Source organism: Amia ocellicauda, chromosome 4, assembly GCF_036373705.1.
Source record: "Amia ocellicauda isolate fAmiCal2 chromosome 4, fAmiCal2.hap1, whole genome shotgun sequence".
Classification (NCBI taxonomy): Eukaryota; Metazoa; Chordata; class Actinopteri; order Amiiformes; family Amiidae; genus Amia; species Amia ocellicauda.
In genome coordinates this window covers 50,846,888-50,859,846 of record NC_089853.1, presented here as the reverse complement: position 1 = coordinate 50,859,846, position 12,959 = coordinate 50,846,888, and the positions used below count along the sequence as shown (strand labels likewise).

Sequence of the window (12,959 nt, the reverse complement as noted above, 5' to 3'; positions counted from 1 at the left end):
GTTCAGCTAGAAAGATTTTAGAACTCTACATACACCAAAAACAACCCTATTGCATAACACACTTAATAGGTTTTTGGCATTAAGTTTCCCCATAAAAAGTACACCCTGCTGGGACTATGCATTGAAGAAACCCCATGTCATAAACTCTACACAGACTTTTCATTTAAGTGTAATTGGCAAATGTACCCTATCACAACAAGAATGCAGTATGCAAAGCCAGACCAGCACAAAGCAAGTACACTTACACATACATCAGATTTAAGACTGAAATTCCATGGAAACTCCAATCTAGGATAGAATGTTAGAGGAGGTGGAGCAGGGGATAGAATAGAGCAAAACACATTGATGATTTGAGCTAAAAAACAAGAACTATTAAGCGACAGTAATTTAGACGATCATCTATACTACAAACCTAGAAACAAAACTACAGCACTATCAACAGCATGTGTTCAAGCAAATTACTCCAAAACTACTACGGTCACTTACTGGCGCAGCTTGATCAATAAAATCTGTCTGTTGCCTAGACATCAACCCTTGTTCCCCACACTGGCCTACCCCACACAGAATTGGCATGACATGTGCCATCACTGAACACTTGCATATAATACATGAGAAAGACCTAAGACTCTAACGTGGACTACTTACTCTACCCATCCTAACAATGTGGGGAAGCAATAAAAAAGGCAAACAAAATGCTAGGGTATATTGTCAAAAGTGTAGAATCTAAAACAAGGGAAGTAATGTTAAGACCTCATATGGAATACTGTGTACAGTTCTGGGCACCAGACTTCAAGAAAGATATCGCTGCTCTAGAGGCAGTTCAGAGGAGAGAAACCAGACTTATTCCAGGTTTGAAGGGAATGTCCTACTTGGAGAGACTGAAGGAACTGAACACTGGAACAGAGGAGACTATGTGGGGACTTGATCCAAGTCTTCAAAATCATGAAAGGCATCGACCACATCAAACCAGAGGAGCTTTTCCAGATCAGCAGGGACACATGGACCCACGGCCACAAATGGAAATTGGGCTTCAAGGCATTCAAGACAGAAAACAGGAGACACTTCTTTACACAGAGAGTTGTTACAATCTGGAACAAACTCCCCAGCATTGTGTTTGATGCTGAACATTTGGATAGACTGGATAGGCTCCTTGGATCATTTAGTTATTAATGGACACCAAACAAGCACGATAGGTCGAATGGCCTCCTCTTCTGCTGCAGAAACAACTATGCTCTATTTTTCTGACATACATGCAAGAGTGCAGAAGGAAAGGCAGATTTTTCTCTTCTTAATGAATACATGTCGATGTGCAGGCTCCACAGCAGCAGATGCAGTGCTTTTGCATCGCAGCACATTGTCTGTCTGGGAGTCAATGACCCATAAACTCTGAAAGCTCCAGGACAAGCTCTACGTTATGGTAATCACCTGTGCCAATTTCTGGATGCTAAAAGATCTGCATTAAATATTCACCGGGATCTAGTGCAAACAAATCCTGTAGAGGCTGTACAGCAAATTTACAGCCCCACCCCCCCACCAAAAAAAAAACGCAGAGGGCTGCTGTTCTCCAAGCATTTGACCCATAATAATCCCTTGTCTTTGACATATGATTGATTTCCCTCCAGGCCAGGAGCAGGTTACATAACTGCTATCCCGGCATCCTGCTGGAGAAATGAGGCCACTGCAACAGCACTGAAGTTCATAGCCATCCAACAGTCACAGCCACTAGAGCTGGATCATAACTGGTTTTTCCATTGCGTTTTTTCCACAGCTTTGTTTTATTATACATTGTGCCATTCAATTTGGGGCACAGGGCTCAAGTTAATTACCTTAACAAATTAAGGAAATGTGTTTATTTTACAATGGCTTGCCACCAGTCAATGTCTTATGAAGGTCTTCTGGTAACAAATTAAGAAAAATCTCTGATGTAATTTAATTTGATTAATATTATATATAGGTTCTTGGAATTAACTCTGGTTTCTACCTGAAATAAGTAATGAGTCAAATAAATGTAGCAAAATTAATGTTTGAACAACACCACCATAATTAAAATTCATACATTTCTCAGGCAACATAAATCAAATTACATTTGTCACTATGCTCTAACAGTTATGGGTCCAGTTTGTCAATGAAGAGGACTCCAAAACTATGATTGTGTTAAATGCATTAAAGGATCTCTTGAAAGGGAGGTAAGATGCTAAGGGGATACGTTTTTATTTACAAATCTTGCAGTGGTCAAAACCAAGTCCTTATGTTGAACTTTTTGCTGCCCTAACTCCACTGTACATGGAGCATTACTTAAAATTACTTTAAACAGAGGCTAGATAAATGGTGACAATCATATTCGTAATCTTTTTTGCAGTAGACATTAACAATCTAGTGTTTAAATAGCACAGACAGGTTTACAGTGATCAATCAACACTATGACTCACTGATGTTCCCCTGAGATGATTCACTTGGATTTTAAATTAAAACACATAATTATTAAGAGCTATAAAAATTTAACAAACAAGGTATATTCTCTTTACTATTCCCTTACTAATATTGTTCAAGTATATTGTTAAAACAGCAGTTCTGTAAATCGCAAAAGGAAAATAAAATAGTTAAAATGACTACAGCTTTGGTTAAGCAATTGTCATCACCTCTCAGTGGCCCATGCTTTGACATGTTGTAAACTTGAGATGATCAAACCGTGACAGCCCTGAAAATTACACGCAGTGCTTCATGTGTATAGAGCATGCACAAGTATACAGTAAACTATCTGCTCACTCCAAGCCCTCTAGGCAAAGTGGCAGGATTTACAGATAAACAAAACACTGCAGTATAGGGTGGGGATTGGGCTGGAAAGTGTTTAGAGAACTAAGAACATTTTGCATCCGAGGCAAGCAAAGATATTCTGCGGAAGTAAAACAAGTGATGTATATATAGGAAAAAAAAAAGTTGAATCACATTCTAGCAACATATGCTGGCAAAACACCTTCCCATAACTTGATTACATAAAACTAGCAAATCAACATCTTTAAAAGTGGTCTATTTAAGCAGTTAAGTAGAAAACCTGAATTTCACAATTTCGTAATATTTGTCTTCATTTCAATCATTTCAGTTTTTAAATAAAATATTAAGGGAAATACATTTAGACAAAACTACATAGACTGTATGTCCACCACCTCCCCACCCAAACAACAAATATCTCACAAGCCCAGCAATAATGTTGCAAAACATTTAATAAGGGACTCTATATATGGACACGAAAAATCCCATGTACTATACGGAATGCAAAGAATATTCTGCACTGTAAGAGTCACAATGGTTAGGTTTAAATCATGGAAGGATCAAATGATGCAAAAACAATAAGGAAGGAAAAATGAGGGGAAAGCTAATCAAAATCAATAAAAGGCAGCTGACCACATACTGGTACCTGAAACAAAAAGAAAATTGAATCCTCTCATTCAGCTTCTTAAAGTCAAGCAGCACACGTAACCTGGTCCATTCTGGTCTCCAGCTCAAAAGCATCAGGGCGATCTTGGGGATTGACCGCGAGCATGTCCTTTAGGAGCTGTTTGATACCATCTGACATGGAAGTCCTCCGTTTCTGAGGGATGTGGAGTACCATCTTTGGGTTTTCTAGCAGCGCTTCCCCCACAGGCACTATCTCTGTACCCTGCCTGATGTATGTGCCCAGGAGCTCTCTCTTGGACTCCGCATCTATGAAGGTTATCCTCTCAATCATTGCCCACATGATTATGCCCAGGGCAAATATGTCCGCTTTGGCAGTGTAGTGTCCTTCCCATACCTCTGGCGCCATGTAGAAGTCAGAGCCACAGGCCGATGAGAGCCAGAACTTGTTCACGTTGACATTCTTGTTCCCATCTTCTCCCTCTTTCCCCCTCCCCCCCAAACCTGCACATACTTTGCTGAGCCCAAAGTCGGCCACTTTGAGCACCGGAACTCCGGACTTCTCCGAGATGAGGATGTTGTCTGGTTTCAGGTCCCTGTGAACAATATTGTTTTTGTGCAAGAAGGCCACGGCACTTGTAAGTTGAAGCATAAAGCTGTTGTTGGTCACTGGGTCTGGTCTCCTGGACAGGATGAACTGGTTCAGGTCACCACCTTCACAGAACTCCATCACAAACCAGAGGTAGCATGGCTCTTCGGGGTATCCTAAAACTCTCTCCCCTATGACAGAGAGAAAAAATGTTTTAATGTCTAACGTATTAACTAAAAATAACACCCAGCAATGTATTATAATGAGCGATTGACTGAAACTATCCATATAGGAAAAGGAGAACTGAGTATGTCATTTGAAACAGACTGAGCACAGCCAAGGAGCACAGAATGTGACATAACAGTGGTACAATGCTTGTTTTAAGAAAGACAGTTGGAATAAATGTACGAATAGCTTTATAATAAAATTATATAACCACCTAAGGTCAATGATAGAAAGTTAAGCTTTAAGCAGATTAGAATAGTAAACCTCAATGTCTATTTTAAGTGCATGGCCACTTTTCAGACCTCTAGTCTTAAAGGTAAATAAAACATTCTGAAAGGAGCAAGAATGCAGATCTATGGGAAAGGAGAGCTTTGTAGACTGTCACTTCAACATGACAGAAAAATACTTAGCTAGCACTACAATTGTGTATGATGAAACCTACCGGGTCTAAGTTTGCCACAATTAGCAGACAACTTCAGCGTTCAGCTGCCATACTACAATGCACACAGGCATTACGGATACTAAAAGTGCTTTTCAGATTATCATCCGACCACACAACTAAACTCCATGAGATGTCCACAGAAAATTTCCAAAGAATGAGATTCAAGGCTACTTCTTCTACACATGCATTTTATTTCCAAGAAGGGAGAAGCAGCCCTGTAGCATCATTTGGTTCACCACAGTTCTTCATACAACAGCTTTTTTTGCCTCCCCATTTGCTTGTTCTAGGCCTTAGTTTGTGTTTTATATTCAATTATTTGCATAGAATGACCTAAAAGAAACTGAGTTCAAGACCTTGTTTACAGAGACAAGAAAACTATATCATGACTCCCCACACCTACAAGTGCTTCCCAACCACTTCAAGGTCATACTTCATACATTCAAATTGTGACCAAGGTGGAATGTCAGTTCCAATAAAGTAAAAAAGGTGCCTTGATAAAGTACATTTCGGAAGAGTCAAAATTTGTGATGGTAACTAAAGTAACAACATCTTTCAAAATGATTAGTGTGAAACTGTCTGGAAGAACCAGTTTGAGGCACTATTTATCATTACTTAGCTGTAACTAACAAAGGAGTGCCACTAATTGCTGCGAGCTAGCACTAGTACACCACATCAGGAGCTAGCTAGACATGCATTGCATATTTGAAGAGACTGGAAAGATAATAGATTCCCCTGAGACAAGCACACCAGATCAATTTTATATTAACAAAATTTAAAAATACCAACACTAATAGTGTTATCACGATAAATGTCCAATCGTTATTTCTTTAAAGGCTGATTTTTGCTACGGAGTGAAAGTTGAAGAAACCAGACGGTTGATTGTGGTTTTAAACTATTCTTTATGGTCAGAACATGTCTAACAATTGCCAAACAGTGAATCATTTCACAAATCTGAGGTAGAACATTAAAAAAAATTATAATTATAAAATATTTTTTCAACATAACAATATGCATGAGTAAAATTAAGTAAAATCCCTTTTCAGTCCTTTTTCCTCAACAAAATAAATATCTGCAGTCTGATGTATAACAGCCCCGCAGAGACAATCAGCATGAAGGCGAACACAATTTAGTGAACGTGTGCCCATTTACAAGTTAAATGAATGAATGAATAAATAAATACATCAGATTCGGACTTCCCTCTAAAATATTAAGGACTTTGTTGTTGCCCTCCCCTACATAAAAAGAAATTGGAAGTAATGCAAAGCAATAAAAAAAAAAAAAAAAAAAAAAAAAGTACAATCTGAAGCGTACACTTGCCCTGTAAACATCTCAGAGGGGTTCATTTACATTAGAACCTGGTCAGTTAAGGGGTGCAATTCTCTCACCTGGTACAATTAGCAGTTTGCCCTTCCCCCCCTTTTTTGGCAGTGATGAAATCATTGCATTCTATGCCTATTATGTCATCCAAATGACCATCTAATGCTTTTGGCCTTACTGGGCAAAAAGTGCAGGATAAAGCCATGGAATTTATTAGGCTTTTTCTACCATACCCCCTCCACCCTTCTCTAATACCCATGGACTTCCTGAAATGTCATTTTATTACCAGAGACATCATTTATATGGCATCTACTTCATTACCCAAGGTATTCCTAGCTACTCTGAAGAAAATCTTTAAAACATGATAACTGATGCACTTGAATCCACAATTATAATTGACAGGATTTAATAATAGAAAGTTCAATTTTAAATCCCTTTACAAGATGAAGTGTACTACACAAACAAGTAAATTGTGAAGATCTTCTATAGACAAGGAACTGTATGGAGTGTCGTTTGTGCCAAAAGTGTTCGTCCGTCAATTTGGTAGTTCATTCGGAAATTCATTAGGAAATTCATCAATTTGGCCATACAGTAGTAATAGACAACAGACAAACTGCCATGCAAACTGCCAGACAAACCAATGAACTTCCAGACAAACCAATGAACTTCCAGATGAACAGACCAACTGTCAATCATGCACTGTGCCAAACCCACTTCAGTCCTTCTAGCCAATCGGAGCAGATGCGCCTATTTTAACCAATAAAACTCCAGGCTCACACAAAACGGCTTCAGCCAATAATATTGCAGTTTATTAGAAAGGACGTTACTGGCGTCTCTGTGTAACCATATGGAACTTAAAATCATCATTAACATAAGCTCGTTAATGAGAAGATTAATTGTTAGAATAGGCAAGGCTTAACTACAGCTTTGCCTAGAGTAAATAAGTGTTTAATCACTATATATTGTACATACAGCATAACACATTTTTAAAATACCGCTGAAATAAGTGACAAATGTAATGTTTCTTTAATCTTAAAAAAGGCTTTGAAATACTCTGTGTAATACAATTAGCATAATCTATATATTACACATGCCAAGTTTTAAGTTCTTGGTGTTTTTGTATTAATTGTTCATCCATTTGGTTAAGAGACAATGCATTTGGCATTTTAAGACTGTCATATTGTATGTATTTTTATGATGTGTAATTGTATTTTAATGGATATTTGTGTTTGATTGGCTAGGGCAAGGTGTTTATTGTTAGTGTGTTTATTTGGCTTTAGTATGTATTGTTTAATTTATTTTCGTGTACACATTTAAAAAAAATACAGTACATTATCCGACAAAGTAATTAGCTCATATTGCAATTATTTGCAATGGGTAAAGTTTAAAACCAAAATCTTTCTGTATGAACACATGTAGTGTGTACAGTTAAATAAAGAAATAAATACATATGTGTGCCAACAAAGTGTAAAGAGAAGCCCCCCCCCAATATAATGTCAAGCCTCAGCCCCACTGAGAAGAGTGGAATCAAGTGAAAAAACAAAACAAAAAAAACAATGCGAGAGAAAGAAACGCCCTTTCTAGTAAACTGCAATACTATTGGCAGAAGCAGTTTTATGTGAGCCTGGAGCTTAATTGGTTAAAATAGGCTTTTCTGCTCCGATTGGCTAGAAGGACTGAAGTGGGTTTGGCACAGTGCATGATTAACAGTTGGTTTGTTCATCTGAAAGTTAATTGGATTGTCTGGAAGTTTGTCTGGCAGTTTGTCTGTTCGTCTGGCAGTTTGCATGGAAGTTGGTCTGTTTGTCTATTACTACTGTATGGCCAAATTGATTAATTTCCGAATGAATTTCCAAACGAACTACCAAATTGACGGACTAACACTTTTGGCACAAACAGCGCTCCATAGAACTCAATACTGTCAGGCTACCTTGGCCAGAGAACCTGATCCTTGCAGTACCCTTGCCATTCATCACCTAAATTTGCACATGACTTGGGAAATCTGTCTGTGCCCCATAACCTTATTTTCTGATCTATAAAAGGTCAGGTTAGTCTTACTCAGCACTGGAAACATACTGAAAAAAGAAAGTGGGTTAATGGAGATTCAGTTCTTAAGAAATCCACCTTCCAACAAGTAGGGTGGTGGTGGTGGTTTAAAGGGGATAAGAAGAAAAACTGTAGTCTGTGTATTAGTAGACAAAACTGCTCAGAGAGACTTTTAGGCTGAGTTTATAAGAAAGTAACATTACACATTATCAGTGCAACTCTGAGAAGATATGCAATATATCACAGCCAGTCAGCCACAAAATCTTGGAAACAAGGTGAATTAAGGTATACAACACATAGCTCAGGACTTTTACTACCAAGAAAAGACACTGCAACAATGACTTCATTCACATCATACTAACCCCCCCATGTAATAACTTGACAAAATAGTTGTGGATAGCATAGTTGTGAATTGAACTAGGTATAATATACTATGGGCATTGTGAACCTTCACATTTATAAAGACAGAAGCCATGGACTTCCTGAAATTTCTTCCAACTCAAAATCTAAAATATCACCTCCAGAAACAATGTAATCTAGATTTACACGAGATCAGCATTAGTACTTTATTTTCATGCAGAGTATCCAATAAAACTATTGTGGAAGTTTAACATATTGATTCATTTTAACAAAGGCAGTGGTTCTTAACCTTTTTGCCAGCTTGTACCCCCTGCAGCGATCCATGGTAATCGCACACATCCGAGGTGTCGAGGTGCGAGAAGGGGGTTTGTTGTCGAGATGTCGACCGAAGAACCCCTGGTCCAAGGGAATATACACAACTCGGTAGTTATTTTCGGTTTCATAGTTGAATATCGACCCCTAAGTATCATGAGTAATACGATCAACATTGCACGTGTGCACTTCTAAAATGTGTACATTGCTAAAAGTTGCATTTAATTTGTGTTCGTTGCCAATAAGATCAATACAACTGTCACGTGGCAGGGAGAAACTGAATTGACGGTAGTGGAAGAGACAACTAATAAGAGAACTGCCTGACAAACTAAAGTAAAAAAATTATAATAACCAGCCCTCTCGTATGTGGGTATGAATTCCCCCCACCTTGTATTTTGTAAATAAATGGCCAACATGTCTAGGTGACTGTACACGTCGCTCGCTTACTTTATGCTCTAATGTCTGTGTCCACGTTGTCATGGTTGATACATATTTCATCAGTTAAGGACTGTAAGGACGGAATAGCAAGAGTTACATAACTAAAAATGAGGCCAGCGGTGGCAACGAGAGGGCTACAATAAACGTCATTAGTGTCCGTTTCCACCCCCCTACAAAAAAAAAAAAAAAAAAAACACGGGATAATTGCATAACTCGAGAATGAAGGCAGAAGTGGGCCTTGAAGCAAAAGCTTTCGAATGAACTCGCAAATTTGAAATCGAAAAATTAAATTAACCTTAATCTCTAACTGCATGAAAACTTTGTTTTGTTTTGCTAAATACGTCGGTGAAACTGTTTCAACAACTGTTTTAACCCTCCATCGTTACAAACTTGCAGGGTCTGTTTCAATGGGGTTCCCATTGTGCTTTCATTCCAGGCTGCCTCTCCATGACCATTTTAGTCCGTCCCCAAAATATACATACATAAAATACAAGACAACATAAGTTAAATTTAAACCAACTATCCATCCTTCTTCAGTTTGTGTGTATATGATGCCAAATGCTACATTTTTCAATCCACCTAAAAATATACAATGCACCTGAATATGCACAGGGCTGTGCAAGAAAAATACGATAACTAGTTATTCGGGTGATTTAAACATTTCAATCAGTTTTCTTTGTAAGAGAGCAAACAGTCACAAGTGTGTGGTCGGGGTCACTACGAGATTACAGCTCGTATGTGATATAAATATTTCACATAAAACAATTATACCTTTAAGCGACGTCTCAACCAAACGCAGGTATTGCTCGGATCGCTTGTTCCCATGGCTCATTTTCTGGGCTAGGCCGTTCCTCTGCAACACGCATTCCTCCAACTGCACCACGTTTTCGTGCCGCCTCTCCAGACTGGCCAAGGCCCAGAACTCAGCCAGAGCGAGCTCCACATTTTCGGGAGCGTCACAACGAAGTTTCTTAACTGCTACCCTTGCCCCCGACCTCCGAGCAATGGCTTCGTACACCACGCCATAGCTGCCCCTTCCAACCTCCCGCAGCAGGCTGTAGCGCGGCGCGAGTACTTTCCGCCCCGGTTTCTCGCTTTTTGCAATGCTGTTGGAGAAATAATCTTCCTCCATCGGGACTGCATTGCCCTCACCTTCCCCCACTGTCAACGATTTCAAAACTTTCCCCACTTCCCTTTTCAACTTCGCATTCGGAGCCCCATCTCTCCTGCCAGCACGCACACTTTTTGTCCTTCTCCTCCCCCCGTCACCTGTATCCATGGGTTTCTTTTCGTTAAACGTGAATGTGCATGGAAATTCGGTTTGCCTCTCCTCATTACTTTTTTCCAAAGATGGGGATGATTTACAATGCAAGGGTTGACTTTCCCTACCGCTTGTTATTGTTTAAAATAAACTTTGGGCTTCAGCCGCTTCCCTATCCCCAAACTGTTTGAACTAAATAAACATGGACATCCAAATCATTGAATGAAGGGGGCGGGTACACCCGGAATATACCATTCTTTACAAAGGGGGAAGCTGTACTAGACCTTAAAATAAAATGTATACTTAGCGTAATCTAAACCGGGTCACACAGAAAAATATATACTTTACTCTGTAATATCTATATATGTTGTTTACGCATCGTTAGCAATTACCAATAATCTATATGTGCTGGTCCCCCACTTTACATATAATGTGCCTAGCTAGCTGCATGTAAGGACGGGTCCATTATTCGTCAGAAGGGGTGTCACACAAATAAGAATCATACAGAATATATGTTGTAAAACCACATAAAACCACACATTAATAAAGTTGGTTTATTTTGTATTTATATTGGGTGTTATTGATATAATGAGGGATATAGTCATACAAAAATCTAGGCTGCAATAGTCTACATATTGCTGTTCCCCTGCCTTATTTTAAGGTTCAGTCAGGATAGTTCGACATCGATGTTTTATTACCCCCTTTACCGTCTTGTGCATATTTTTAAAAACGTGTTGTTGTTAATCTAAATGTATTTTTAAATATAATTCACAATATAAAGTTATTTGTAAGTCTTTTGTTTCTTATATACAAATTATTGATAATTACAATATTCAGATTTGCGCATAAGCGGCCGAGTTGCTTTGGCATGTGTGCTTCCCCTATCCATAGCAGGTCATTTCGCGTGCGTCCGCAGCGCACGTGTGTCAACACATGGAGGCAGCATCTGGCTTGTTGCGCGCAGTCCTGTACTGTATAGCTGTGTGATACAAGGATATTAAGTGCTTGCTTGGAGCTATTTTTGACATATATTTGTTTGTATTCACTAACGTTATCGGCGGCTTATGCCCGTATGGCAGCAAACGCCCACCGGTCGTCACTCCGTCACCAGACACACGGGTCCCTGCTCTTTTAATGTCCTGTGCACGTTACTGTTTGTATTGCACTTCTCGTTTTGTGTTAAAAGTCAAGCTGCCAATATGAATGCATCAATGTTATGATGTTACAAATACCAAACTGGAAACACTGACAGTTGTTAGTATTATGTAGCCTCTGAAGCATATTTATAATGACATTTTTGGAATACCAATAATAATAATAATAATAATAATAATAATAATGTAACATCATCCAAGAATTTCAATTTCTTCTTCTTGTGCTTGCCATTTTCCACACAACTGATCACCTTGGCTGATAACTCCTTGCAGAAATATTCAATAGACACACTGCTATTGTGAGCAATTATAGAACAAAAAAAAACTAAAAAAAACACAAGACAATGCAAACATCTAATTGCAAGTGTATATTAATGTATAGACGCCCTGTCATTTACACTGATCATAGCACTTCTCACAACCCTCTACTCAGATGCTACAGTGTTAACAGACTGGGATTGGCATTCCCTCACTGGTTGAAAATGAAAACAAAACAGCTTGTTGAGCCTGTTGTTGGGCAGCAGGTCTGAAAGCAGGGTTATTGGGTGGCCATAGATGGTTGTCATTTGGCCTGCTTCCACAATCAGGGCATAATGAAAAATAATCCAGTCTGTTCAGCATTAATTATAACCAGGGATCAGTGCTGTCTGGTCTTTGTAAATATGACATGGAGATACATTTACACAGTGAAAGAGTAAGATGCACTCGGACGTAGTCTCCTTATTTCGATTTATTTCACTGTTTCACTATACTCCCTGTTGAAACACAAATTTCTGCCTCTGTACCACTGGATAACAGATTGAATCATATTGTGTTGTAATCTATTTTTTGTTCTTCATCAGTGTGCAACATATAACCTTAACACTCATGTTTAGCACGCATCAACCAAATTAATTAAAAATCATACATGACAAGTTTTCATAATTTAATTCTTCTTCTTCTTCTTCTTCTTCTTCTTCTTCAGGTGCTTGCCATTTTCCACACATCTAAAGAGCTCAACCTCCCTATCTGAACACCGTGACCAAGAGCTATTCAATAGACCTTAACACGTTTTACATTTTACATTTTATTTTATTGCTAGTCACATGCAATAAGTGCATCAGCCAAACCAATTAATAATCATACGTGACAGGTTTTCATGATGTCATTGAAGTTTTAGTCAATGAAAGGATTTGGATTATACTGATGAGTTGCTAAATGTAAAATATTCTAATTACATAGAAGGGGAACATAATAGTTATCAAAGCCTAAAGTGTGTTATTTAATTTTTGTGTTTCTCAAATATCTTCATTTTTTTCACTCTACCTTGTTCTGTTGTAACCTGCACGAACAGATCTTCCAGGGAAAAAGGTGCTTGCTCTGCAAATGGGAAGAGAACACAGTCAGACTAATTCTGTATGCAATTGATTCATCACCCACAAA

The 12,959-nt window shown here is 38.6% G+C and overlaps 1 protein-coding gene across 1 annotated transcript in view; it reads right to left on the bottom strand.

The window, feature by feature from the left end:
- Positions 1-10,584, bottom strand: part of stk35 (serine/threonine kinase 35) — a 21,843-nt gene extending 11,259 nt beyond the window's left edge. The window contains exons 1-2 of the mRNA XM_066702685.1: positions 9,894-10,584; positions 3,416-4,173 (exon numbers count right to left, since the gene is read on the bottom strand). Coding sequence (XP_066558782.1) covers positions 3,461-4,173; positions 9,894-10,401 — 1,221 coding nt within the window. The 5' untranslated portion in view covers positions 10,402-10,584 and the 3' untranslated portion in view covers positions 3,416-3,460. The remainder of the gene's footprint in view (positions 1-3,415; positions 4,174-9,893) is intronic.
- Between the last annotated feature and the right edge of the window lie 2,375 nt (positions 10,585-12,959).